Here is a 27,577-nt window from a genome sequence, read left to right on the forward strand (position 1 = left end):
TACAGAAATGGGTAGGATGTTATACGAAGAAAACAATTTATAATAAAATGCAATATTATTTTTTTAATTGTCCCGCTTGACACGCTAATTGTTGATAAAATACAAATAGATTTAGCAAATTAATTCAACGGTTTATTAGTGTGACGCGTAATGGAAACAAAGATTCGCGATTGATCATCTTATTTGGTTGGAGAAAACTTGTGACACAACCCGTCGTGGAGACGACAATTTCCTGATTAATTTTACTTACCTGGTAACTCCTATATTTGCTAATTGAGAACCAACAAGGTCTATTCTAAAATTGAGTTCAGTATAATTCCACAGGTGAAAAATAATCAGCGACGGCCGACGGAACCACACGCGAGCACAAATGAACTAACGATGAATCTGCGATTGATGAACATTTAACGCGATTCCAATATATGCCGTTAATTGTTTGTGGAATATAAACCGATATGCCTAATTATGATTGGACGAAACAGAACTAGTTGATGAACGTTGATGAACACGCGCGATTTACCTGGCGCCCGAAATAAAACTACAACGAGCTCAGTCTACGTCGACAACATGCGGTCTCTATCGGTTTGCGCTATACTTGCTGAACGCGACCCTGGAGATAGGTGGTTTCATTTTGCTTGTAGGCTGCAGTCAACTCAAAACAATGTTTATTCACGAATACTAATAAAGGTAATGGATGCCATGAATAATAAAATAAATAAAAATGTTATACGCAGGGAATACAAAGATAAACAACTACATTCTAGAAGGAAATCTAAAATCCCAGAAAGAGATCTTCCTAAACTTCAAAAAAATCAAAGATTTTTTGAATAATGAACGAGAAATTGAAGCCAAGCATTGAAGCAGATTCCGAATATGTCGAATTTTCAATCTGTCTCGTTCTATAGCTTTTAGTTAATGAGATAATAGCAACTGAAATATTGAGAAACACGAGTCTTATTTTCCCGGTTTTTGTATGGTATCTAATAAAAAAATTCCCGTAGATTAAGAATATGCAATTCATTCTTTTCCATCGCTTTTATTTTATAATATCGCGGTAAATGACAGTTAATAATGATTAATTTGTCACAGAAAGACAATACATGACAACACACATGTTCTCGACAATATGAAAACTTACTTGGTAAGCCACTTGCACCGCAATATGTGTAGCTAAATATGTAGTTGAATATATGTATATTCCATATTGGAGTTGGCACATGCACCGACGGAAACAGTACACTAAACATTAAATTCACATTTTATAATAAAGTATTCTATCTTCGTATTAATGTAATAGTCAATTTATTCTAACTACCATTAAGTATTGATCGAATACAGCGCAAATCACTGAATTAATTAATTAAGAACACAGGTAAAGCCGACCACACCGTCCGACGGCAGGAATAAACTATTTACCAAATGTCGCCGTTGATGTCAGCAGCGTGCAGAGTAGGGTAAAAGAGGGTAATGGGGGTCACTTAAGGGAAAACTCAAATATAATTTAAATTATAAACAAAATACTTATTGCAATCGCTTATAAGCATTGTTTACTTAAATACCTATTATTTGAAATAATTTTCGGTCACTTTGACAATCAATTTTGGATATTATTAAAGTTTAAAAAAAAAACAGATTTGACTCCCATTACACCGACATGCGGGTAATGGTGGTCACCCTGGGAACAATCGGAATCAAACGAAATCTAGCAGATATCGCAGACATAATATTCCGCAAAGTCCCACCCAGTGCATTTCACATGAGCCCATAGCCCACATGAAGTGCATCTGAACCACATTTAATTGTTTTTTTTTAAATCGTTGCACATTAGACATCAGTTTTCCAAATCTTCATCCTCATCGCCCTGGCATAAGTCATCAGTGCCAATATTGGAATCATAAGTTTTGTTACTTTCCCGCAGTATCGTTTCTGCAAGAAGGCTATTGAAAAATAAGTCACATTGCTTTTTATAGGCCATTTAAAGCGGACTAAAGACAAAAACGTCCATTGGGGGTCGCATGACTCCCATTGCCCACAATTGCACTATTGTGAAAAAAAAAAAAATATTTCTTCACAACATTAATGTAATCTGAACTGCATATCACGATTTTGAATGTTTAACTAAGACTATATAAAGTTTCATTCGAATATTGCAAGATATTCGACACTTATCGTCTAATTTGCGTGGACGTAAAATTAGATCAGCGGAGCTCAAAAATAAAATATTGGCGTATCTCAATGATACACGCACCGATTTGCATGATTTTTCGGGGGTGGCACTGGGGGCCAGAACGGAGGTAGGAACGCCGTTTACGCGTTACTCGTAACTATTGTTTCGTGGATATATGGGTGACTCCCATTACCCGCTGACTCCCATTACCCTACTCTCCCTACAGTTTGCCTCAGGTAACATTGGGCGCAGCATCACACACAAACCCAAACAGTGCTAACACGCACTACAAAAAACGAAAACAAGTCTCGAAATTATGTGTATACAAGCCAAATTCTATAAAATCAAACATAAACATTAAATAAATAACTCAAAACTTGTCGCAATTATCTTCTCCCACTACTTCTGCAATATGTTTTGTTATCTTAAAAGTCATTTATTAATTTTATTAATTAGTTTCACATAAATCATTCGTTTTAAATCTTGAATCTTTACATGTGGCATGGATTTCAAATCCTCATTATTCATTTCAGTAAAGAAATTATCACATTCCACAACATGCAAATGTATTACTAAATGCTACTTTACTAGCTATTAAGCTAGCTATTAGATTACGGTAACATCTAAATTTTAAAATGCAACAATATTAACAAAGAAACATGATTATTGATTATAATTAATAACATATAACATTTCTTTACTATCACATACTAAACTAAGTTTCAAGGGCCTACAGAACTATTACAAGGATTATGCAAATTTAAAACATGTAGTTTTACCCATGCAGGATAGTAGTACATATAACTTATTTCAATTTTATTGCTACCGTAATACATTTGTAACACCATCATCAACTTAATAAAACCAGAAGTAAAATTTTATATAATACTAGTTAACCCGGCAAACGTTGTTTTGCCATATAAATTATTTTTAAGTTCTAGATAAATTCTAGTATAGACAAACAGTAACTTACATATTATAAGTATGTAAGTATGTAAAACTTGATTAACTAAACTAATCGTGTCAAATACACATAAAATTAATAATTTTATTATCTAAAATATAAAAATGAATCGCAAAATGTGTTGGTAACCGATTCACTCAACAACGCCTAGACCAATTTAGGTAATTTTTCTTTTAATATGTTTGTTAAAGTCTAAGGGTGGTTTTTTCGGCGACAAAAATTGGAATTATTACCGGTAAAACGGGGAAAAGCTGAGGTTTCCTTTTTTCTATTGATTAACGAAACAAATTCCGCAGCCTTCTTCGACTTATTTTTGATTTATGGTTTTCTACTGAGTTTTCTTTTGTCCACTGACAAACGATACAAATTCCGCAGTTTTCTTTGATTCATTTTTGTTTAATTCTTTCATTTCGTTTTTTGTGCAACGTGGTTAATTATCTACGATCACTAAGTATTGCATGTGACACAATTCGGGGTGTTTTAGTGGGTCCCACTAATATAATTTGTTCTTGAAAGGGTGGCGAAAGTTCGTGGAAGCGCCCTGTCAACGGGGTGACTGTTCTATTCAGGAGAATTTTTTGAACCGACTATAAAATAGAGAGGAACAAAATCTGCCACATTACAATTTTCTTTAATAGAACGAAGTCTGTTGGGTCCGCTAGTTATGAATAAAACAGTAATAATTAATATCAGAGTTACACTGAGATAGCAATATGATAATTGTAAACGTTACTACTACACTTGATACATATACCATAATGATGGCCTAAAACTGTGTAGGGAGTGAGAGAAGTCTTATTGTATGCGTGAAACAGGAGACCGACTTCAGTCTCATTCCTTCGAGCGGGATGAAAAAAAATTAAATTACCGAAATTGCTATAAAAATATAGGGGTTGGTGATAAAAAAAGTAAATATTTAGAGTTGTATGTATTTTTTTAATGCCACATTATATAAAAATAGAAACAACATTTTTTGTCCAAAATTTAACAAAAATTAAGGGTGAACAACCCTTATTACTTAGAGATATGAAGAATAGATAATATCCGATTCTCAGACCTATTGAATACGCATATAAAATTTTTCTTTGAGCGACATGAAAAATGATTAAATTACTAAAATGGCTATAAAGAAATAGGGGTTGGTGATAAAAAAGTAAAAATATAGAGATGTATGTATTTTTTAATGCCACATCATAAAAAAATAAAAACAAAAGAATTTGTCCAAAAATTAAAAAAAAAGTTAAGGGTGAACAACCCTTATCACTTAGGGGTATGAAAAATAGATGTTAGCCGATTCTCAGACCTACTAAATACGCATATAAAATTTGGTAAAAATCGGTAAAGCCGTTTCGGAGGAGTACGGAAACAAACACTGTGACACGCAAATTTTATATATATAGATTTATGTTTTATGAATTACTAGCTGACCCGGCAAACTTTGTTCCGCCTCGCTTTTCACGTGCAATTTTTTATTCTTCTTCAGTCCTTTCATTCGCAATCCTTCGAATCCTAGTTGCATTACGGTTTTGTCGGATAAGATTTGATCGTTTTGGTCGCTGCATGTTGAGTGGGGAAGCTACGAAGCATCGCACAAAGAAGAGACGGAGAAAACTCGTTTAGTATCTTCCAAAGAAGTTTTCATTTCAAAAAGTATTAAAAATGTATCCTACACTTTCTAAGTCTTATTCAAACAAACACATCAACCGAGCAACTTCAACCAACCCGTACAAAGCCACGCACTTCTATGCTTAGGGGGACGCTACGAATCGCACAAAGGGGAGACGGAGATAAAAAAAAACATTATATTTGTGTGCTCTTTTTCTCCCGTAGGCTAAACCATATAAGCGAATATGTTTGTTTCCTTTTAGTGTCGTTTAGTGTTCTTTAAAGGAGTTTTCACTTCAAAAAGTATCCTAGTAACCTTCTCCAAACAAAAACATCAACCGGCCAACTTCAACCCACACGTACACACATACACACGTCTATGCTACAAAGCATCGCACAAAGAGGAGACGGGGATAATAGAAAACTTTGTATTTGCGTTCTCTTATTCTCCCGCAAGATAATCCATATACGCAAATATGTTTGTCTCTTTTTAGTGTCGTTTAGTGCCCTTTTAGAAAAGTTTTCACTTCAAAAAGTATCCTATTACCTTCTCCTGGCCCTAAGCTACCTCTCCACCAATTTTTAGCTAAATTGGATTAGCCGTTCTTTAGTTATAAAGGAGTTAACCAACACGACTTTCTTTTATATACATATATAGATACTAGCGACCCGCCCCGGCTTCGCACGGAAGTAAAAAACCGCATCAAAATCCGTTGCGTAGTTTCAAAGATTTAAGCATACAAAGGGACAGACAGAGAAAGCGACTTTCCTTCTCCAAACAAAAACATCAACCGGTCAACTTCAACCCACACGTACACACATACACACGTCTATGCTTAAGGGGGGAAGCTACGAAGCGTCGCACAAAGAGAAGACGTAATAACAGACAAATAATTAGCAATAAATTAAAATTGGGCCTATAATTTGAGATTTAAACTATCCTATCTCTCAAGTTGGATCGAACTGCACATGGTGTGCGAATTTTATTATAATCGGTTAAGTGGTTCAGGAGTCCATTGAGGACAAACATTGTGACACGAGATTTATATATTATATTAAGATTAATGTATCAGTGTGTCCACCAAGTAAAGCTTAGTTAACACACACGTGGTGTGTAAAGCGTACTTTAACTTTTTACAATATTTAAATGTCAGTAAACTTATGAGTAAGAACCCGTGATGCCATTTTAGGAAAGATGAATATTTTCGACAGTGACTATCATCTAAACTAAAGGAATTGCAACCATAAAATTGTTGATTACGGAAGATTGGAAAATTCTCTATCAAATAAAAATTTAGAATAATTTAATTAAACGGAGTAAAAAAGTCAAAAAACGCCACTAAAAGTACTAAAAAGACACATTTTTCCATGTTTGGCAATTTTATTCAATCGCGAACATCTCGTAAACCAAAAGAGATAATTAAGATCGCATCGCAGCGTCTCAATCTACGGACTATTCTCTACAAGATAGGATAGTTAAAACAGAAATCTGAGAGATGAAATTTTAATTATTAAGAAAAAATTGCCCGGGGGAGAGGTGCTTGATAATTTTTATCGACGATTTTCGATAATTAATATCTCTTAAACTAAAAGAGATAACAACCAACGAATTGCTGATTATGGAAGACAGGAAAATTCTCTATCAGATAAAAATATAAAATAATAATATTTCTAACAGTAAAAAGTCATAAAACGTCACTAAAAGTACTAAAAATTGTCATTTTTTATTTTTGCCAATTTTATTTAATCGCGAATATCTCGTAAACTAAAAGAGATAATTAAGATTGCATCGCAGGGTCTTAATCTACGGACTATTCTCTACAAGATAGGATAGTTAAAACGGAAATCTGAGAGATGAAATTTTAATTCAAAAGAAAAAATTGCCAATTTCGATCATTAATATCTCTTAAACTAAAACAGATAGCAACCAACGAATTGCTGATTATGAAAGACTGAAAAATTCTCTATCAGATAAAAATATAAAATAATTATATTTCTAACAGTAAAAAGTCATAAAACTCCACTAAATGTACTAAAAAGTGACATTTTTGAATTTTTGACAATTTATTTTAATTGCAAATATGTCATAAACTGAAAGAAATAAAAAGGAACGAATCGCAGAGTCTTAATTTATGGACAATTCGTTTTAAAATAAGGTAGTTAAATTAGAAATTAAAGATATAAAATTTTAATTCTTAAGAAAAAATGGGCAATGGTGGTGCTTGATTTATTTCCACGATTTTCGACAGATCTTCAAAACTAAACAAGATAGCAACTAGAAAAACGATAATATAGTATTCAGTGAAATCTCAGTAATTCAAATTCGAATTAGCGAATTTGTCGGATTATCGAGGAATGCTACAATCCGGATTATCGCGGCTCCACTGTATTTAGAAACTATTTCGAATCAAGTGGCTTGTGGCAAGCTACGAAGCATCGCACAAAAAGGAGACGACGATAATAGGAAGCACTGTATATCAGGCTAAACCATATAAACGAATACGTTTGTTTCTTTTTAGTGACGCTTCATTAATTTTGACATCGGAACGATTCTAAAGAAGTTTTCACTTCAAAAATAAAAATATCACGAAGGGTTCGCGAAAAATGAGTCGGTTTCCACCAAAAGTTCAGAAAAATGCGGAAAAAGAGTAAAATCGGCGGTCATTTAAATATAGTCAGGGCAGAATTTCGCGGAGGTCAAGAGGTGCATCGTCAAAAATCATTCTTGCGCTACTAGAATCCGAAAAAAATATCAGAAAGGGTTCGCGAGATATGAACCATTTGCCACAGTAAGTTTTGAAAAATTCGAAAAAAGAGGCAACTTTTGCGTGTGTTTTAAGATACGTAACAAGGCAATAAATGTTGGACGCGTAAATTATAATGAAAAATATGATTGAATTAGAAACTTACGAATTGTTGTGCGCATCAGTCACCAGGGCACAGCAACTGCTGTAATTAAAAAAAAAAAGAAGTTGAAACATTTCATTAGATTATAGAATAATATATTCATACATCATAGAAGAAATACAATATGTGATGTTGAGTTAAAAGTTACTTACGCAAGGATAATGATAAATAAATCTACATGAGGGCCATCCTATATCCGATTCATTTAGCGACGGACACCGAACCTTGTTATTTGCACACGAAACGCGATCAAATATCTACCACTTTTGTACAATAATGTACATCAAGCGCGTCAATAATAAATAACATTACTATAGCAGTTACAATTGAATAATTGATTGATGATCAAATATAATGCAAATTTAGAAAGCAGACGTCTGAACAAACAATACGAGTCCGTCAAAACACGTAAGAACTACCCAACGATCGGCACGAAACTGGCTGCAAACCATCGATAACACATGCCGAAGCCGAGCAGGCAACGATGCGATAGTTTACGATAAGAAAGCAAAGAGATTTCAACGACGACACTCGGGGACCTCATGCGTTGCATTCCACGCTGAAGCGATAAATATGTAAATAGTGTTCAAAACAAACACAATTCTTGTGCCGAATGCCCACGTTTGCCGATAAATATCGAAATAAACAATACAATTCTATTTAATGATTTTTAGTTCATGCTAGTGCCATCTTTGAGTGACCGGAAATTATAAATGGCCTTTCAATTTACAACATGATAATTAAAAACAACAATTAGTACTGGAGATACAAGGTCTAGCATTAAGTTGTAAAAATTTAACAAAAACATCGTTCTTTGCTGTGTTGGGTACAGACATTGAAACATTTTCATCTTTCCTAAAATGACGAAAGTTTGGCCGTCACGGGCTCTTAGATTTTATACCCTATTTTTTAATAAAATAAAGATGATAACCTTTTTATTTAAATTTAATGTGTCACGAAATATTTATCTTATTTTTTTACGATAAATCAATGTATTGCAGATTACAAGGTACTTGAAGTGAATGAGGTCATGTAAGGGTTTTATTAATAAATTTAATAAATGTCAAGGTGATTAAAACGTAGTACAACGTAGAGCAATTTGAACAGATCTGTATCTAAAAATTCTCAGAGGGCAAGTAGCATCAATATCAATTCCGATTTTGCCAGTTAAGTTTGAATTAAAACATTGCAATTTCTTACTCTTGTTCAAGAAAACTCCGTAAATTTTTTTTACTATTACGCTTTTTTAGACATTGTGACCCTCAACAACAAGTGAATGATGGCTCCAACATTTAAAAACAGCGTTATACAATATTAAAGTTGTTGCAGAGTAAATTCACGTGTGCGAACTGAGAAGGTTACGTACTTGAAATGTCGGCCGCCAGTTGCCTTGAATTTGAATATTTCATATGCGTATCTATGGCTTATGTATAGGTACAAGCAAGTATGAAGCTATGAAGTGCGGAGTATCTTAAATGCGAAGCTCTAATGTGCACGTTCAGAAGCAAGTCATTGATTAAATATGCGCGCACAGGAAATTATTTATCAACCGCATTTACACCAGCCGATTTACTTTCCCTCTCTAGTGCAAGTGTAGTCAACTTGGTAATGACGCAGTGTTATTTATTTTTAGTTTAACTTTTGTAACCAGGGAAATGTAGCAGACAGTTCATCATAAAATATAATGTTCTTTTTATTACCCTTGCTTATCTAAATAGTCTTGTTAAAGTGATTAAGTGCTTTCTAATAAGCAATAAAATTTAATTCCTTTGCCTGTTAGTAAGCTCAAAAAAAAAGTACCGTAATACGCATTAATAACACGTGTCAAATGCGCAGTTAAATATAATTTTGTAAATTCATGACTTTCAAATATTAGCGTGATTGTAGCAGTCTTATTAAATACTATGCGCAAAAGTTAAAGACCTTATCACAAGTCTACTTGTAAATCTTGTAAATATTGAGTAGTCAGCTATCAACGCGTGAATCATAAAAAGTAGTCTCGAAGCGTCATTCGAGTTTCGTGCTGGTGTTCAGTCTGCGTTGTGCCTTCGAGGTAGTTGGACGTAGCGCTGAGGCAGTCGGAAGCAAGTTCAGGTAAGAAAACAAAGAATATAATACATCCAATCATAGGTACAATTCATTTGGTCGAACATATTGTATTAAAATTAGACTATAGCTTATAACTGCAAAAATCTAATATTATTTATATTCTTTGGAATTGACATATATGCATATTTTAAGATTAAAAAAAATATTTTAAGTATTTTAAAGTAATCATTTATATAGTTTGCCCCACATAGCTAGGACGCAGAGCAAATGTGTTACAAGTTCAATGCTAATAAGATTGCGAACCCCACCACATCATGTAACATTGAGCTCGTGAACATGTAATTATTATTCAGGAACCTACTGCGACTGCCTCGTACATGTCTCTTCTTATTCGCGTCGTTCTCCTTCTAATAACCTTCAGCACTTGCTTCAATATAACACCATTAGTTCAATTTAGTTCTTCTACCGAAACTCATCCATACAATCCTTCGAATGATTTGATTTGTTACAATTAGCAAGATTTATGACGCTACTTCTCGTTCCGGCCGTGCATCTTAAACTAACCGATATTTTACAATATAAACTGACCCAAATATATTCATGCAGTGAGTGAGATTTGTAAATGGTTCTCTATAACATTTCCTTGACCCATTATCGGTATGATAATGTTTAAATAGCACCGAGACCTCGGACACATTTGATCAAATTTATGTGATTAAATGTTCCGTGATTCACTAAAATCGAAAACCCCAAAGCGGAAGTGGTAAATCATTATACGCTAATATTTACACCAAATATAAGTGATTAATTTTTATTACGTATTTAATGATTTTGTGTCATGTTTAGGAGCATTAATCAAATGAACTTTTTGAGACGAGGGTTTCGAATGGGTGCTAATTTAAACAGGTAAATTATTACAATTGAGTTTACTTTGAGTTTGAGTCAAAGTTTATTCTAAAAAAATATTTTAAAAACACTGCTTGATTATACTCATCTTCCAGAAGATAAATCTATTATATTTGATTTTGCAATAGTAATAAATTACCGAGTGCTCCTAGCTGGGTTCTGCAAAATTCAAGTTGGCAAACAAGTTATTATTTTACTCAAAAAATGCAAGCCAACTTGTGTAGGTTCACATTTAATATTTCCATATTAAAAAATCTGAAAGTACACATAAAACATTGAATAAACCTAAAAAGAAATTTTATACTTCAGAACCATGCCAAGTTTACAACACGAAATAGACACCCCTTTTGAAAAGGCCACCTTTGGAATGGGATGCTTCTGGGCATGTGACTGCCTCTACGGCGCTACTCCAGGAGTCCTCCGTACTGTCGTCGGTTACTCCGGTGGAACTAAAGTAAATCCGAAATATCGGGACTTGTAAGTGAATTCAAACAATACATACTGTGTTGTAATTATTGTTTTTCAATTGAAGAGGTGACCACACTGAAGTGATTGAAATCCACTTTGATCCAAAAACAGTGAATTATGACAAACTACTCTCGCTGTTCTGGAACAACCATGAATACGGCCTAACTACCAAAATCAAGCGCCAATACATGTCTCTCATTTTATATCACAATGAAGAACAAAAGAAAATCGCTGAACAGTCCATGGATCGTGAGGCTAAAAAACGCAACGAGAAGTTAATCACAGAAATTGCACCAGCACGTGAATTCTATCCGGCCGAAGAGTAAGTAAAAAGGTAGTGCTTAGATTCTTTTTAACATTTTGATTTGTTTAGTTACCATCAAAAATACAGATTGCAACGGCATCCGTGGTTGTGCGAAATGCTCAAATTATCTCCACAGCTACTACAAACTTCGCACATAGCGGCCAGACTCAATGGTTATATCGTCGGTATTGGAAAAGAACAACATCTGGAAAATGAATTGCAGGGCTTTGGTTTCAATGAGAAAATGATCGAATACGTGAGAAAAGAGTGGCACGCAAATAAAGGTGGCACTCTCTACTGTTAGTTACATACATTTCTTCATCTTCAATAAAATGGAGATCAGTTTTATAGTGCCTTTAATAAAGACGCAACAACTTTTAATTTAATAATTCAACAATCTAAGAAAAAAACTTTGATTAAACTACAATGAAACCAAACAGCAGAAATCTCAAGTCCAAGGATAATAAAAGAGGATTCGTAAAAGTTGAACTAGCAAATAAACATGCTATGAAAATAAATAATTTGGCAGTCCGCTTCGTTGCTAAATCACAAATCTATCTGTTGTTATTAGAATTATCACTTAGTTATTTAAGTTAACTATGTTTAGATTAGTTTTTAAAAATTGATTACCATCAATGTAAAGTAAATAAAACAAGTATTCTGTAGTTCATATTTCAGTTCAGTATTTGATTTCCTGTTCTCTCTTCATAAAAGAAACTAGAAACGTTTGCAATGATTTTCGTTTTTTTTTTCTCGCGGAAGTCGATATTTACAAGAAATATTAGTAAATCTGTTACAGGTTGGAAACAAATATTGAATGTACGTAATATTCACTTAATTAGATTGGGTTCAGAGTTCTATGCTGGACTACGCCTATCTGCGTCTCTTTGTTTTTGTTATGATTTATGTATTGACGCTAAGCGCTTGCGACTTGCGAATTTCATTAATATGACAAAACTAGGGGTATATTTTGTGTATTTCCAGTGAAACCGACGAGAACAATAAAGTGTGTTGGAGGAAATCAACAATTGTTCAGTGCCAAGTTGAGACCGTGCTTTTCTATATATCGTTGGCGAGCGTTCGCGATTAACTGAGCCTTGCGTTCCTGAAAAGAGAGCGTGCGTTCATTGGCTGACTTGCCGAATGTCGACGCCGCCGTGTTAAATGGGTCCTTGTTGTTGGCCGTCACGGTGGGCACGCGGATTGGAGTCGAAGAGCGCGTTTGCGACGATGAGGAAGACGTGCCCGTCGACGGAGTAGGAAGAGTTTCCGGCGTGTACGTAACAAGTCCTTCCAGAATATTCGTTATTGTTACATCAATATTTCTTGTCTTTGCTGTTCCAACAAATAAACATGATTTAATAAGTTTAATTCAGTAAATTATTATAGCAGTTACCTAAATCTCGGTAAATTACGTTAAGGGGAACCATAGGCAAAACCTCCTTGACTTGTCTTCCCATCCTCTGTATTTCGGCGTTTATCACCGCCATCTGCGCATTGCGCACTGGCACATTCTGTATCCGCTGTTGCTCTATAACATATCTCTTTTGATACTCTTTCATGTCTTTCGCCGTGTACTGCGTCGCCGTAACATTGAGTGACTTGCCCATGTCAAGCTGTATCTTATTGCAGAACTCATCATCACTGAATGCCTTCTTCTCCACCGACGGCAAGAACCTAATTCTGTACACCGTCATAGGCGAAAACATGTAATAGAATAAATTGCTCCAGTAGCTCGAGTCAATCGTGCTAATTGCGATGTTAAAAACGGGACGCCTTGTCTCAATAAGAACTGGCTGTATTTTACTAGCAAGTGAGAATTGCCAAGCATTAAACTTGAGTAAACCTTTGCCATTGGTCTCAGATGTTTCTGGTTGCAGAAACAAGGAAGCCTTACATCTTGTGTTAAAATGCGCAATATTGTTTTTCAGACTTTCCAAGTTGGTTAAGGGTCCAAGAAACTTTTGCCCAAACAATTTTGATAACTGTGTATCAAGAGTAGCAGCAGGCTAAAAATAATTTTAAAATTAAATGCAAACTTGAATGAATTCAAAAAAGAAACAGGAAACTAGTGGTTGCATAATTGTAAAGCAATAAAATTAATAATACTTACAGTTATACATTGTGTTAAAATATGAATTACAAAACTATCTAAAGCCGAAACTTGATTTCCCACATAGGCATCAACATGTTCCTTCCTCTCTATATTTTCGGCATTCACCGAAATGCCAAACGTCACGCACAGCAATTTTTGATAGATGACTTGCAAGAATTTAACTTTTGGAAGTACTGTGGATAGTAGTAGAACAATGAGCAATAGTATTAATCGCACTAGCACAAGTAATATTCCAAATGGTAGATACAATAGCAGCAGAGCATTTGTGTCTGGAAATCTGTGAAAAATACCACACATTAGTTACAATTGCTCAAATATAAATCATTGAACGATTTTATGAATAAGCCTTTAGAACTTACCTGCTGTAATTGAACAATTGCTTTACTTCAATATTATTTACCATGATCCGTGTGTAGTGCGCGCGTAACGCGTGATCGTGCTTGATTATTTATGCAAAAAATAAATATTGTGATTCCAAAATTGTTTGTAATGCATTCGTCCCTGGTCGAACGTCGTCCCCAAACGAAATTTCAATTGGAATATTGCGAATCGGATTTTGCGATGGACAATCGCAGTTAGTCGTATGCGACGTTTGCGACACACCAGCAGGAACGATGGTGAAATTTGCGACAATCACTCCGCGTTAGCACAACACCGCGCACAACGGTAACGCGGTAACGTATGTGATTCTCGCCCCGCTTTGATTCACGAGCTTCACGTATCTGGTTTTGGATTTTACCGTAGGACACTTGGTCGCAATCCAAGAGTGCAAAGCAAAACAAGGTGTAAATCCAACGCGAAGATAGGTTACCAGCTGGGTCTTGACGTCACAATAAGCGTGATTAGCGTTCTAGACACGAAACGTCAAATTATATTGGCGTCTCGCTTGGATCCAAGGATTTTTGAGTCAGATTATTAAAACGCGAATAAGAGTGGAATAACGATAAATGGTAGAAATGGTAAATGTTAGATGAAAAATTAACTTGGTTTTTAAAACAAGTAAATTTCAGTATTTAACTAAAATGTGTACCAAATATTTTTTCTATTTTGCTCGAGGGTATTATAAGACCACTTTTACAGTCGCCATGGAGTTTAATTATTTATCATAAAACATATCATAAAGCATAATGTGACCAAGAAGTAAAGAGTAATTGACGATACATTATTCAATCGGCTATTTACAGGTTTATGGCTGGATAATAAATATACTTAGTTCACTAATTTAAAATATATTTATAAATAGCCAATACATTCTACCGCAAAATGTACTCAAATATAGTGATTTAAGATTTTTGGAGACATGCTTATACACTTGTGACGAATTGTATAAATATAACTGTAAAAATCATTTTACGCATTCAACCAAATAGATCATAACTAAAGCGTCCATTCTTTACATAATAAAGTAAATATATTGCTCAATCTTAGTTTATCTAAATAGATTTTTAAAGAGTTAAAATGTAGGCAACTTTTTATATACATCAAAGCGTCTTGTTTAACCTTACTTTTTCCTATTTTAATTATGAACTGTATAGTATGGTGATACTGTAACATTTTATTACTTGGAGTTAAATTTTGCAATTGCCTAACAATTAACGAATAGTCTATACATACAATGAGTGCGGAAAATAACGTTTGCTGTCACAAAGATAATCTGCCCACTAACAAGTTGAAGATCCTCGCCATTCACGGATACCGGCAGAATGCTGAAGTTTTCAAAAACAAAACTGGATCATTTAGAAAAATGTTACACAAGTGGGCTCAATTTACTTATATAACAGCACCACATAAGGTGCTTGTAGTAGAAAATGATGATACAGAAATAGGGCAAGCTAAGGATTTAGGTAATGATTTATAGAACTGATTTATAAGGAAATACACAAATGCTTATATTTTTAGAGCAATATGGTTGGTTCTTTAATAGAGAGGATAATTCATTTAGAGGTATCAGAAAAGGTGGTCCAGCTATTGGCTATGAAGAAAGCATCAAACTAATTGAGAAAGTTGTTGAAACTGATGGCCCTTTTGATGGCATTTTTGGTTTTTCACAAGGAGCATGTTTTGTTGGATTATTATGTGATTTACAGCATAGGGGCAGTAAGTATAATCATATCCTGATAAAACTTTATAAGTCTAATATGTTTTTGTTTCAGTGTTACCCTTTAAGTTTAACTTTGCAATCATGTCATCTGGATTCAAGTCTGGTAGTCTACCACACATGAAATATTATTCAGATACTATTGCCATACCTAGTTTACACATTTATGGCACAGCAGACAAAATCATTCCAACTGAAATGAGTTCTGACTTGGCAAGTTGCTTTGATAATCCAATGGTGGTCACACATCCAGGTGGTCATTATTTACCTGCTACTGCTACACAGAAGCATGATTTTCAAGCATTTATTAAGAATTTAAGAAGGTAAAACATTCACAGAATGTGTCTTATGCTAATGAAACAAATAACGAGATAAATAATAAAGTGGAACAATGAAACTCAAAATCAAAGTTTTGTTACATGTATGCACCTTTTACTGCCAATTGGTCAGCACCTTCATTGCCCTGAATTCCAGCATGTCCATTCACATGTTTCTAAAATCATAAATAACTATCATATGAGCTAAAAGGAGTAAATAATAGGGCTTGTTATTGATGTGACAGGCACATCTTCCTCATTTTATAAAGGCTGAAAGTTTGCGTGCGCATACCACTAATTTAGATAAGAACAATCATTCACGATTAAAGATATAAATTCTCTAGAATTTTGAAGAATTCAGTAATTCATATCAAAATGATTGGCCTTTGCATTATGACAAATTTAATTTATCCATTTCAACCATTTTTTATATGAAAATATATATTTCGTGTAAAACTACTTACATATTTAACATCATTTAAGATGTTGGCATTCTTTTCCAGAATCAATAATTCTTCCTTATTAATAACATCCTTTCCAGCTGCAGTTTTCCAATTGTTTCTTTTCCAGTTGGGCATCCATTTTGTTACACAATCAATAACAAATTTTGAATCAGTGTTAATTTGAATTTTTGCAAGATCTAAAAATATTAATTAATTCTGTTATGTATTAAATGGTGCAACCTTGGTGTACCATTCATTTCTGCAATTTTACAAGCTTCAGCACAAGCTAAAATTTCAGCAGCATTATTGGTCTGCCTATTTCCAGGACATGGTTTGCCAACATTCCTAAAATCATTGTAACAATGTTTAACCTAACATCATGTTTTTAAAAATAAATCAATTCTGAAAATACAATGTTATTTATCTTAGTTATACTTACAATGGATGATTTTCTCCAAACCACACACCAATTCCAGCCTTAGCACCACCTTTTCCATTGTTTGGACAAGCACCATCAGTATAAACAACAATATAATCTCCATCTTTATCAAATGATAATTTGGCTTTCTTTACCTTCTCTAACACACCAACACCTGAATTACATTGTAACAGTCTTTTTTGAACAAGTGGTCCAACATCAACCAATTTATTTATTGATTCTGCTTTAATTATTGGTGTGGCTTGTCCAGATTTGAGAGCATGTATCTCAGTCTTTATCCCTTCAACCTCAGCTAATAAATTCTGTATTGCCAATTCAGCCCTTGCAACCTTTTGCTCTAATCGCACGATTTTCAGTTTATTACTAAAATTGATTCATAATATTAATAAAATACTAAATCTTAAAGTTACTTTAACATTTACCTATCCATAGTTCTGGTTAATACTGATGATGGGTTTAGTAATTTACAATAAGTTAATACTTGTAACATGTAGTTCACCAAATATTACATTTATTGAGAATTTAAGCCTGCCACTAACCACTTTGTCTGCAACCGAGTTCACCTTTAACCTAAAATAATTTTCAGACATGCATGAAATGGATGTTGTTGAATCGGAGATTTTATCACTCCTTAGAGATTTTTGCAAAATAGTACCCCTGCATATAGATAAATGGAGAGATGTGCTAGATCATCTTCTAAACAAAGTAAAAGGAGTTGTCAACATGTCAGAACAATTGCAATATGTCTCAGAGTAAGAATTACATTATACAAAGAATATAAAAGTAATGACATTATTTTTAGAGCTAATATAGAGCACATGCCCAATTTCAAACTTGCTCAAAAAGGATTGAGATTCAATATCCTAACTAGTATTGAAGAGGATATGAAATTTGTAAGAGATTCTATGTAAGAAGAACATATTTGGTTGCCTACATTACTTATATATTATGATAATTTAAATTTATTTCAGAGACAAACTTAGTAGATTCAACACTCAAATTAAGGATAAATTGATAAAACTGGAAACTGCCTCATTACAACTTGACTGGGAAAAAGGAGATTGTACTTTATTACAAGGGACACCGGTAATCCCACCCTTAGGAAGACTTCTTCAAGATGCATTGCAATTTTATACATTTTTTGAAAGTGCATACAAAAATATGCAGAATTCGACAAAAAGAATGAGTTACTTACATCTAGACAATATGAAGCACTGGGAAAGTACGTTTATGATCGAGTTAGAGAGTAACCAGTGTGTTAATGGTTTACTCGCATTAACACAATATGTTGATAATGATGTACTAACATAGCTTAAGATAAAATGACTTGTTCACATGTGATGTAACTTATTTGAATGTAAGGAACAATTGGAAGGCAGAAGTTAAGCGTTTCTGTTTTCTCATCTCTTGCATTTATGCGTGGTTTTGCACTCCGTCTGCCTCATTTGCGTTGTTTGTGAGCCGAAAATAAGCGCAAGCGTCGAGACAGTACGTGGGTGGTTGAATGAACCCCTCGTGTGCGATCGGGGTGAGCGAGTGACGGTAGCCCCGTGACACGGTTTCGTCTTTTAGCGCCGCGCGTCGGTATTGATTTGCCCGATTCGCCGACGGCGGTGGTGAAGGTTTCGCGCGCGTGTCCAGAGTCGTTTCTGTGTCAGCCGGAGGTTGAGACCCAACCGAACAGTGAGTGTCCTCACGAACCGTCCACCCTCAACAAGTTTTCGGGTAAGTCGTCTGAATTTTCTTTTCATCGTACACATCCGATTTACACATCGCGCTTATATTGGTAGATTGCAATTTAAATTATAGCAGAAATAACATCGTAAAGTTTACGTTCATGGTGTGATAACTTAATAATTCCAGACGTGTTTTGTATTAACAAGAAGTTTAAATATGAATCGGTATGGATCTGGTTATTGAATACATGTTGGCGTCGGTTTTGGCATGGTGCCAACACATTAAAATGAAGGAGCAAGCAACGGAAACAATGGTGCGTTGAGAGATTAGGATAATCAATTAAAAACAGACATTTCAGAACAGACATACATTCTTATTTTACTGAATTGATTAACTGTAAAATAATGAATTTAAATTCCATTGATTTATTCGCATTAAACAGTGTAGGACTAAAAAACAATGTCGTAGTTAATATGCTCACAAAACTAAGTTTATTGTTTCGCCATTTTGCTTTTATGGCATCTTCAAAAATAACGTCCAAGAGGTACACAATGCAGTTTAGGTTTGTTTTATTTGGAAGGTTTGGCATTAATAAGGTGGGATACGTTTTGTGTAATCCAATTGCCATCCGTTTCAAAGCCATAAAATTGGTGTTCACAAAATCAATAAACGATTACCAATTAAATCTACTAAATAATTAATTACTCTTTTCACGCAATTATAATGAATTTTTAAATAAAATATTTTGAAAAATCCTTATTAATTCTTGTAAATATAACTATAATAATTAACATTTAAATGGTATAATGTTATACATATCACTATTAGCGAAAAAATGTTATTATTTTCCGACAACAATATAAATAAATCGTTTTGAATTGTATTTGATTCACTCGATATTAATTTAATTTAAATTTACAAGAAGATAAACAAGGAATTCATATTTTGATATGGTCATTTTTTAAAATTTTACTCTTAGTTACTTAGTTCTAGTTAAAGTGTTTTTCTATTGAACAAAAAAAAAACAAGAAATTAAGAATGCCTCAAGTCACATTCCGTTGAGTAACTTACTTGAATACACGAAACAAAATACACAAAATCACATCGATTGTTAGTTGACCGTTTGCTTTGAAAATTTTATATAATCAAACGGGTGCAAAGCGTGCCGCCCTCGCAATTTTATGCATGCAATTTATTGCTGCCCACGCGCTTTGCTATATTCGCCTGCTTGCCTGTGGCGGGTCGCTTACTGGCTACAGTTGTATCGATTTTACGTGTGCCGGCGCCTCCGCCACGTTCTTCCTTTTTACTATCAATGGAAACCTAGACTACGTCAGAGGTTTCAGCAAACAGTGACGTAATGTGAGTACATATTCGGATCACACAATGCATCCAAACACATTAAAAGCAAAACCACCAAAAATGAATTCTAAGCTATCGCAAGACGTGCGTGCGCATTTTTTCTTCGTTTTCCCAGCGTTAAGTAAATAAGTTAAACTCTACTTCTTTAAGTTAAGACCAAGAAAACGTGGTATGAAATTTAATCATTTTTTTACAGGCATGGAATTGTGATGCTTGACTTTATCATTGCTCTGCTGAGGTTGCCGTAATTGTTTTGCTGGTCACGTCGTCTTAATCGAACAAACATGGCTAACACGGCGCATTTGGTACGCCGACAGAGCTCGCGCGATTTAAATCCTCAGCGGTCTTTTGATCGGTTAGAATTGAAGGAAATGAGAGGCCGCTTGGTGTTAGAAAATGGCACCAAAGGTGCAGGCAAATCCAGCGGCGGTGGAGGTTCTTACGGCGCTACGAATGCGGCTTTTGAAAATACTAGCCCGAACAAGGCTGGTCATCTTATTTCAACGGCTGAGGCAGCAACGGCCATTCAATCTTCAGGCAGCAGCAAACGCAACTCGCAAGATGGTGGCAAAGCAGTTTTCAAACCCGATTGTGCTGAAGAAGAACGCGAGTCGTGGGATTCCAAACTCACATTTATACTGGCTACAGTGGGATACGCGGTTGGTCTAGGCAACGTATGGCGCTTTCCATACCTGGCACAAAAGAACGGAGGCGGCGCGTTTTTGATACCCTACTTTGTCATGTTAGCTATTCAAGGAATACCAATTTTTTATCTTGAGCTCGCCATTGGACAACGACTTCGGAAGGGCGCAATCGGTGTGTGGACACAGGTCTCACCCTATCTGTCAGGTAATTCGTCTTTTTTTCAGTTTGATTATGTCTCAGACTCAGACTACTATTAATTAAATCATTCGATAGGAATTGGAATAAGCAGTGCAATTGTGGCATTCAACGTGGCCCTCTATTACAACACCATCATCGCCTGGTGTCTTTTCTACTTCCTGCAGAGTTTCCAAGCTCAACTTCCTTGGGCCGAATGTCCAAAAGTGTTCTTTGATAACAAGACCTACACCGAGGAACCAGAGTGTGTCGCTAGCAGCCCTACACAGTACTTTTGGTACCGCTCCACGCTGATGGTGTCACCGGACATAAATTCGCCAGAAGTGTTCAATTGGAAAATCGCCATGTTGTTGATTATCTCCTGGCTGTTAGTCTACATGTGTATGATCAAAGGCATTACCTCCAGCACGAAGATTGTTTATATCACCGCCACGTTTCCCTACATCGTACTCATTACCTTCTTTTTTCGGGGGATCACGCTGAAGGGCGCTTCCGATGGAATATTTCATTTATTTACACCGAAGTGGCATACGCTAACGGATCCGGTTGTGTGGCTTGAAGCCGGAACACAAATATTTTTTCCTTAGGGCTGGCATTTGGCGGTTTGATAGCCTTTTCGTCATACAACCCAGTCAATAACAATTGTTATCGTGATGCCATTTTGGTATCGTTAACAAACTGCTTCACCTCAATGTTTGCCGGTATCGTGGTGTTCAGTATCATTGGTTTCAAGGCTACGATGACCTATGATCAATGTTTGAATGATCGCAATCACACTCTGAGTGCACTCATTGGAACAAATCACTACAATCATAGTGTGTTGCCAGCAGCGGGTGCCACGTTCGCTGTCAACACCCCGCATGGTATCAAGGAGATTGTTATGCCAAAACTACCCGAATGCGATTTACAAAAAGAACTGGACAATGTAAGTATCTTGCTATTGTAACTTTGTTTTAGTCCACATGAACGAAACAAATATTTCAATATACTTAAGTTCCTTAGAATACCATTCATTTAACTTAATGTTATTTCACATCTTAACACATTCTGGGTTTTTATCTTCTTGTAATCTCAAGTTTTTGAATTGCTTCAATTTATCTCTTTCGTGCGCGGTTTTTACATTCCTTGTTGAATGTCGAGCCTGTCCGCAGCCAGGATCGCGGTACACATTAATCTTATTTCTATACAGTATATGTACGTTAGGGTGGTCCTTAAAATGCATTTTTGAATTTCTTTGCTCCCAGGGGCTTAAACGCTTTCAAATCGATAAAAAATAATTTCCTGAAAATTTGAGCTCTTAATATTAACTTTAAGATAGTCCGCACTCTCAGATAAGGTTTTATGGAGATTACTTGGCAGAAAATGGATTTTAAGTAACAAATCGCGACATATTTATTGTAAATTTAATTCTCCATGTAAAAATACCTCAAACATATTTACTGCACCTATTGACTATTCAAATACTAAGCCTTAATCTTTTTCATATTATCCACTATTGCAGATTTTCGAGTATCACCATAATATTGCTTATATTCTGATAAAAATTGAACAATAAACTCCTATTTGCTATTATTTGCTATATATTCTAAATATTATCAAGTCAATAGGTGCAGTAAATATGTATGAGGTATTTTTACATGGAGAATTAAATTTACAATAAATATGTCACGGTTTGTTACTTGAAATCCATTTTCTGCCAAGTAATCTCCATAAAACCTTATCTGAGAGTGCGGACTATCTTAAAGTTAATATTAAGAGCTCAAATTTTCAGGGAATTTTTTATCGATTTGAAAGCGTTTAAGCCCCTGGGAGCAAAGAAATTCAAAAATGCATTTTAAGGACCACCCTAATGTACGTGTTTATGGGTATGCGTTTTTTGCTATAAGTATTGTTGTGTTCTTTCAGTCCGCATCTGGTACCGGGCTGGCATTTATAATATTCACCGAAGCCATAAATCAATTTCCTGGCGCACAGTTGTGGGCAGTGCTATTCTTCCTCATGCTGTTTACGTTAGGCATCGACTCGCAATTTGGTATGCTGGAAGGCGTTATCACTTCGTTTGTGGACATGAAACTCTTTCCGAATGCTGGAAAAGAGGTGATTACTGGCGGAATATGCGCCGCCTGCGCAGTGCTCTCCTTGGGCTTCGCACACGGCGCCGGCAGCTATGTTTTCGTATTGTTCGACAACTTTGCAGGAAATTTTCCATTGTTGATCATTGCGTTCTTCGAGTGCATTGCAGTTTCGTACATCTACGGCTTGAAACGGTACGAAAAGAAAACAAGTACAAATGCTTTTAGTTGTTTACAGTGTATACTATAGCTATATGTTTCTGTTTTCTAGCTTTGCTGACGACATTGAAATGATGACGGGTTCGCGACCAGCCCTGTACTGGATGATTTGCTGGAAGTATCTGTCCCCGTTGGCCATGCTCTCTATTCTAGCGGCAAGTTTCATCGAAATTGTCACCAAAGGATCTGGCTATGATGCATGGGTGCCATCGTTAGGCATAACGGAACGACATAGTTGGCCGACGTGGGCACTCGTCCTGATTTTCGTATTGATTTTCATGTCAGTGATTTGGATACCGGTCACCGCAATACTAAGGTAGAGTGCCGCATTTGCTGCTTTGCTGCGTAACTTGTATAAATCTACTCTGATGCTTCTAGACTCTTTGGGGTCGTGCTGATTGGTGAGGAGGAAAAGTCCTGGTTTCCGGCAAACGATCTTAAAGAGTTTCACGGTATTATGCCGCATGAGCCTACGCCAGCAGAACAACTTTTGTTTTGTATTCGGCCTGACGGCAGTGAAGGTATTTGCTGCCCAACCTACCACTCCTACGACTTGGACGAAGAGGATTAAGAAGAAAAAACAGAAAGACAATAATAAGATAAGTATTCCAACCACCTAGTTTTATAATGTTGATTTAACGACTGAAAACGTTCGACAATAATATGTTAGAAACGACGTAAAAAAGTCAACTTAATGCCAAAGTAAAAACCCAAAAACAAAAATATTATGACAATAAGCAAAATGAATATATTATTAAATAAGAGCAAGGAAAATCTTGCTATAGTGTTACATTATTCATATATATATATTATTCTGTGAATGTCACTTATTCAACTGAATTTATTGACAAACTCACCAATATTCATGATTAAAGATAGAGAATTTGATAATTTTAATAGATCCATTCCAGTCACTTGCCGAAAATTTAAAGACAATACTTATAATCACATGATGAAAAATTGTCCGCTATTAGTTATAATTTTTCCTCTCATTCAGAGAAAGAAAATTTAAAAAATCAATTTCTATTCAATATCTCGGCGATTGTATAACCAAGTAGTTTTTCATCATCTGATTTTCAGTGTTGCTATTCTTTAATGTGACATGGAACATCTGAGAATGTGATACCGTAATTGCACAAATCTGTATATTTTATTATTTTATCTTTATACTTAAACGCTCATACCAAGAATATCGGTTGAAAATGTGAAACTCGTGTTGCATTAAGATGAGGAACTGAAAGAAGCAAACATATCCATAAATTCAATGGTTCCCAACATAACATTTCAACCCTTTGTATTATTTCATTAACTAAAACGATTTGGGAATCACTTTTTAAAAACAAGAAAATTAATTCAACACATATCGAATATATTTCCATGCAACATTTAAATTGAAATGCTTATTGAAATCATCCCAATGAATATGGTTTTAGATTGCACAAAGCGGCGCTTCTGAATTAATTATTCAATAGTCAATTCAATAAATAAAACAGAAAATAGGTAATAGTTACCGAACTATTTAGCGCAACACAAGATTTGTCGATACAAGTGCATGAATGAATGCTTAATGCTATTAATTAAATTGCAAATGGATGCGACACAATGGTGCAGGTAACGATATGAAATAATAAATAAAATAGTAATGTACTTATATTTGTGTAGCTTTAGTATGTGATTGATCATTGTTACATTGTTAATGTTCAAAAAACAAACAAAGGACGTATTGGATCAACAAACGACAAGATGACGTCGGAAAAGTGATGTTAATTGAGATTTCAAAAGGATGTGAAAGAAATATAAAAATATGTATAAATTGTTACCGTAATTAACATAACAAAAAAGTACTAAATGTTAGCTTCGATTTGATTAGTTATTGACTGATTTACACAGCAATATAATTTGCTAAGAAATTCTAGAACAAGCACAGCTCGTTGGCAATAAATATTTTGTTATTTTATAGTATTATCATTGAGAACAATAAATAAATGTATGATTTTATTACAATCATATACGAATATGTAATGACAATAAATATTACGCATATAAAAAATTATATAAGTGAAAATTTTGAGAAATACTTCCAAAGCCGAAACGATGACAAATAACTAAATGTATTAATAAACCTTTTAAATCGTTGTACATGAACTCTCAGTTTGGGTAAAGTAACTGAAGATTAGTTTTGGACAAATAACTTACGATATACAAATGGATAAATGTTACGAATCTTATAAACATTTATTGAATTCTTTTGATTCAACTCGATAAACCAAATTAAGATGCAGACTCATATGATGATATAAAACATTATAAATAAATATGTGTACATTAACTAAATGAAGAGAAAACTATGAAAATAACAGATGTATAATAATGGAATTTATAACTATATGTATATAACGATTCTTGTTATATTATAAATGAATAAAAGATGTATAAAGGTGAAAAATGTTGCAAATAAATACCAAATGAATGTTGTTCACACATGTTTTTGAAAATTTATTTATTGTTTTAATAAATTACTAACTACCAGAAGGCATAGGTTACGAAACCTTTTGCAACAAAGTTTATTTCCAAATTTTGGAACACAATTACTACCTATAATAAATTTGTGCAACTTGAATGATTTGATTTATTTTCGGTTGCTAAATTATTTGACCGTTTTTGATATTTTTGATATTCGATAATTTGGTGTTATGTTCTTTTAATTGCTAGCATCGAATTTTTCGTTTTTAAATATATTCTGGTTTACGATATTTGAGCTATGAAATGAGCGTGTATAATCAATTTTGAATTGGACTACGGTAATTCAGTATACAAGTTCAAACGATTTAAGCCTGAAATAGTATTGGACAAATAGCCTTGCGTGGAAAATCGTGTAAAAGTGGCATTTATAAAAGGAGCACTAGTATGATAATCTGATTTTGTCGTGTGTTAAATTTCCTAATGCATTATTAATTTGTATCGACTATCGGACTAATCGATTGGAACAATTCCGATGTGGATTACAAGCAGGTGCAGACCAATGGTTAGCAAACAGAAAGAACGAAATATTATTATAATTGAATAAATTACAACTACATATTTGTAATCTGTAGAATTATTTTCATTGTAACTGATTTTTAAAGATAGTAGTAAATTAAATAAAAAAACTATTTTTTATGAGTCAAAGTTTCACAGCTTAAAGAAAACAAAATTTTAACATATGTAGAAAAAATTAAATCAACTAAATAAATACTAAATGAAAAAGTAACGAGATTTGTTTAGTTGGTCCCAATTTAAAAGTCGTTTTGAATTATTATCAAAATAAGTTATGTAGATTACATGCATAAATATTTGTTCTGCTTATTCCTATAGGAATATAGGTCGAATATAATCTAAATTAAATAATAGTATTTTATTCCAAAATAATTTAGTCCTATGCAATCACTTTTGAAAAACCGAGTAAAAACCTATATTTCTTTATAAAGTTAAAATTGGCAGCAATGCTTTATTATAAAAAGCCTAATATACCGCATCAAGCAGAAAATTGTAGGTTCATTAATGCGACGTTGTATTAAAAACTTCTGAATATCGGCATTAAAACCGCATCAACTGATTAATTTGCATTCGGCATTTACGGTATTCGGCTTCATCGCCATTCCCGGCACTGAGACGAAATGCAATTTCGATTTGGACGCGTGATCGTAATCCACAATTCCGGTACGGACCACACTACCAATTATATACTAGGAGTTCCAAGTAATAAATTTATAAAAACTAAACTAAGCTAAAATTTGACAGATCTTAAGTTTAAATACCTATGTATTGTAAAAATAATTTTAATGCGAATAGTTTTTTACAATATCAAAAAACTATATATTTTTAGATTATATATGAGTTTACATGAAACAATCCTTTTATATGCTTACATATCCTTTCAATTCGTATATGACTTTGGCGCGTCACGTAAAGATAATTAATTATGTGCTCCCTTAAGTTTGGGGCCACATTAGCATTAGTCAAATATATATATGTCGCATGGTTCCACTTCCATGTGTCAAATCGCGCAGTTGCGGGCCTATGATTAGGATCAACACCCGTCGCTCACCAGTTTATTCAAAAAGCTTTTTTGCATGGTTTTCGTATGACGTACTCCAATGCCATTAAACAAACGCGCACGGAAAATTTTTGCGTTATCAACATCACATTGCACGCGGCGCTTGGTACTCAACTATAAGTCAACATGAAGTTTTCGTCGTTTTTCACAATAAAGAATAAAATATTCAATATTTGCTGAAATATATATTGCTTGGAACAGCATGTATGTATATAATGTATAGTGTGTGGATGCTGAAATGTGGGTTCATAAAAACTGTTTAGATTAACAGTTTTTCCTTTTTTGTACTTATTTTTTTGATTAATTTAAGGTCGTTGGTTGTAATACCCAAACCATAGACCAAAAAATACTGCAGCTATAAACATAAAAACTCTGTGACACATTATTTCACTTACATAAATTAAGAATTAAGAAATGTATTGTACGGTACTTAAAAATATTTCAAAGCAAACTTCATAGTGAAGTATACTCACATATTATAATGAAATATTAATTTTATTTTACTTTATTTTAGGACTACTTGTATTG

At 34.3% G+C, this 27,577-nt stretch overlaps 6 protein-coding genes and 2 long non-coding RNA genes across 13 annotated transcripts; 5 read left to right on the top strand and 3 right to left on the bottom strand.

The window, feature by feature from the left end:
* Positions 1–3,269: 3,269 nt before the first annotated feature.
* On the bottom strand, positions 3,270–8,078 carry LOC135794865 (uncharacterized). The gene is made up of 3 exons (XR_010548972.1): positions 7,796–8,078; positions 7,647–7,685; positions 3,270–4,707 (listed from the first exon to the last, which is right to left on the bottom strand). It is a non-coding gene; the product is annotated as an uncharacterized lncRNA (long non-coding RNA).
* Positions 8,079–9,541: 1,463 nt separating this feature from the next.
* MsrA (methionine sulphoxide reductase A) lies at positions 9,542–12,040 on the top strand. Of its 6 annotated transcripts, none has more exons than XM_065306333.1 (5): positions 9,542–9,737; positions 10,539–10,598; positions 10,908–11,075; positions 11,131–11,388; positions 11,440–12,040. In XM_065306333.1, exons 2-5 carry the CDS (start codon positions 10,552–10,554, stop codon positions 11,672–11,674), a joined length of 708 nt encoding a protein of 235 aa, XP_065162405.1. In that variant the 5' UTR covers positions 9,542–9,737; positions 10,539–10,551; the 3' UTR covers positions 11,675–12,040. The 6 variants fall into 6 exon arrangements, with proteins under 6 accessions (XP_065162405.1, XP_065162407.1, XP_065162404.1 ...); XM_065306332.1 differs by lacking the exon at positions 9,542–9,737 and adding an exon at positions 10,084–10,297; XM_065306330.1 differs by lacking the exon at positions 9,542–9,737 and adding an exon at positions 10,366–10,455.
* Positions 11,710–14,237, bottom strand: LOC135794861 (lipid droplet-regulating VLDL assembly factor AUP1-like). Its single transcript, XM_065306329.1, has 4 exons — positions 13,846–14,237; positions 13,484–13,763; positions 12,767–13,379; positions 11,710–12,705 (listed from the first exon to the last, which is right to left on the bottom strand). Exons 1-4 carry the CDS (start codon positions 13,887–13,889, stop codon positions 12,392–12,394), a joined length of 1,251 nt encoding a protein of 416 aa, XP_065162401.1. The 5' UTR covers positions 13,890–14,237; the 3' UTR covers positions 11,710–12,391.
* On the top strand, positions 14,038–14,509 carry LOC135794863 (uncharacterized). Its single transcript, XR_010548968.1, has 2 exons — positions 14,038–14,165; positions 14,231–14,509. It is a non-coding gene; the product is annotated as an uncharacterized lncRNA (long non-coding RNA).
* Positions 14,510–14,962: 453 nt separating this feature from the next.
* Positions 14,963–15,993, top strand: LOC135794039 (esterase AAEL000016). Its single transcript, XM_065305172.1, has 3 exons — positions 14,963–15,330; positions 15,386–15,583; positions 15,640–15,993. Exons 1-3 carry the CDS (start codon positions 15,102–15,104, stop codon positions 15,909–15,911), a joined length of 699 nt encoding a protein of 232 aa, XP_065161244.1. The 5' UTR covers positions 14,963–15,101; the 3' UTR covers positions 15,912–15,993.
* Positions 15,875–17,347, bottom strand: rnh1 (ribonuclease H1). The gene is made up of 5 exons (XM_065305171.1): positions 17,206–17,347; positions 16,784–17,146; positions 16,595–16,689; positions 16,366–16,541; positions 15,875–16,077 (listed from the first exon to the last, which is right to left on the bottom strand). Exons 1-5 carry the CDS (start codon positions 17,271–17,273, stop codon positions 16,000–16,002), a joined length of 780 nt encoding a protein of 259 aa, XP_065161243.1. The 5' UTR covers positions 17,274–17,347; the 3' UTR covers positions 15,875–15,999.
* On the top strand, positions 17,347–18,119 carry LOC135794040 (uncharacterized). The gene is made up of 3 exons (XM_065305173.1): positions 17,347–17,535; positions 17,586–17,690; positions 17,755–18,119. The coding sequence occupies exons 1-3, from the start codon at positions 17,372–17,374 to the stop codon at positions 18,092–18,094; spliced, it is 609 nt and encodes a 202-aa protein (XP_065161245.1). The 5' UTR covers positions 17,347–17,371; the 3' UTR covers positions 18,095–18,119.
* Positions 18,120–18,425: 306 nt separating this feature from the next.
* On the top strand, positions 18,426–25,436 carry LOC135794211 (sodium-dependent neutral amino acid transporter B(0)AT3-like). Its single transcript, XM_065305408.1, is given in 7 exon segments — positions 18,426–18,508; positions 20,019–20,671; positions 20,741–21,241; positions 21,244–21,587; positions 22,568–22,929; positions 23,006–23,269; positions 23,332–25,436. Coding segments are annotated over 6 exon segments (2,229 nt in total). The 5' UTR covers positions 18,426–18,508; positions 20,019–20,106; the 3' UTR covers positions 23,525–25,436.
* The last annotated feature ends 2,141 nt before the right edge of the window (positions 25,437–27,577 follow it).

Source organism: Atheta coriaria, unplaced genomic scaffold, assembly GCF_025399875.1.
Source record: "Atheta coriaria isolate IRGN ID8LTWV9N9 unplaced genomic scaffold, Caltech_Dcor_3.1 hic_scaffold_6_pilon, whole genome shotgun sequence".
Lineage (NCBI taxonomy): Eukaryota > Metazoa > Arthropoda > Insecta > Coleoptera > Staphylinidae > Dalotia > Dalotia coriaria.

Coding starts and splice junctions, on each gene's coding strand:
- MsrA (XM_065306330.1), top strand. CDS start 10,412: ATGTTCCGTGATTCACTAAAATCGAAAACCCCAAAGCGGAAGTG. Junction 11,076..11,130: donor AATCCGAAATATCGGGACTT/GTAAGTGAATTC, acceptor TTTCAATTGAAG/AGGTGACCACACTGAAGTGA. Junction 11,389..11,439: donor GAATTCTATCCGGCCGAAGA/GTAAGTAAAAAG, acceptor TGATTTGTTTAG/TTACCATCAAAAATACAGAT.
- LOC135794861 (XM_065306329.1), bottom strand. CDS start 13,889: ATGGTAAATAATATTGAAGTAAAGCAATTGTTCAATTACAGCAG. Junction 13,764..13,845: donor CAATTGTTCAATTACAGCAG/GTAAGTTCTAAA, acceptor TATTTTTCACAG/ATTTCCAGACACAAATGCTC. Junction 12,706..12,766: donor CGTAATTTACCGAGATTTAG/GTAACTGCTATA, acceptor TTGTTGGAACAG/CAAAGACAAGAAATATTGAT.
- LOC135794039 (XM_065305172.1), top strand. CDS start 15,102: ATGAGTGCGGAAAATAACGTTTGCTGTCACAAAGATAATCTGCCCACT. Junction 15,331..15,385: donor AGGGCAAGCTAAGGATTTAG/GTAATGATTTAT, acceptor TTATATTTTTAG/AGCAATATGGTTGGTTCTTT. Junction 15,584..15,639: donor TGATTTACAGCATAGGGGCA/GTAAGTATAATC, acceptor TTTTTGTTTCAG/TGTTACCCTTTAAGTTTAAC.
- rnh1 (XM_065305171.1), bottom strand. CDS start 17,273: ATGTTACAAGTATTAACTTATTGTAAATTACTAAACCCATCATCAGTA. Junction 17,147..17,205: donor TTAACCAGAACTATGGATAG/GTAAATGTTAAA, acceptor AATCAATTTTAG/TAATAAACTGAAAATCGTGC. Junction 16,542..16,594: donor TAAAATTGCAGAAATGAATG/GTACACCAAGGT, acceptor TAATATTTTTAG/ATCTTGCAAAAATTCAAATT.
- LOC135794040 (XM_065305173.1), top strand. CDS start 17,372: ATGCATGAAATGGATGTTGTTGAATCGGAGATTTTATCACTCCTTAGA. Junction 17,536..17,585: donor CAATTGCAATATGTCTCAGA/GTAAGAATTACA, acceptor CATTATTTTTAG/AGCTAATATAGAGCACATGC. Junction 17,691..17,754: donor AAATTTGTAAGAGATTCTAT/GTAAGAAGAACA, acceptor AATTTATTTCAG/AGACAAACTTAGTAGATTCA.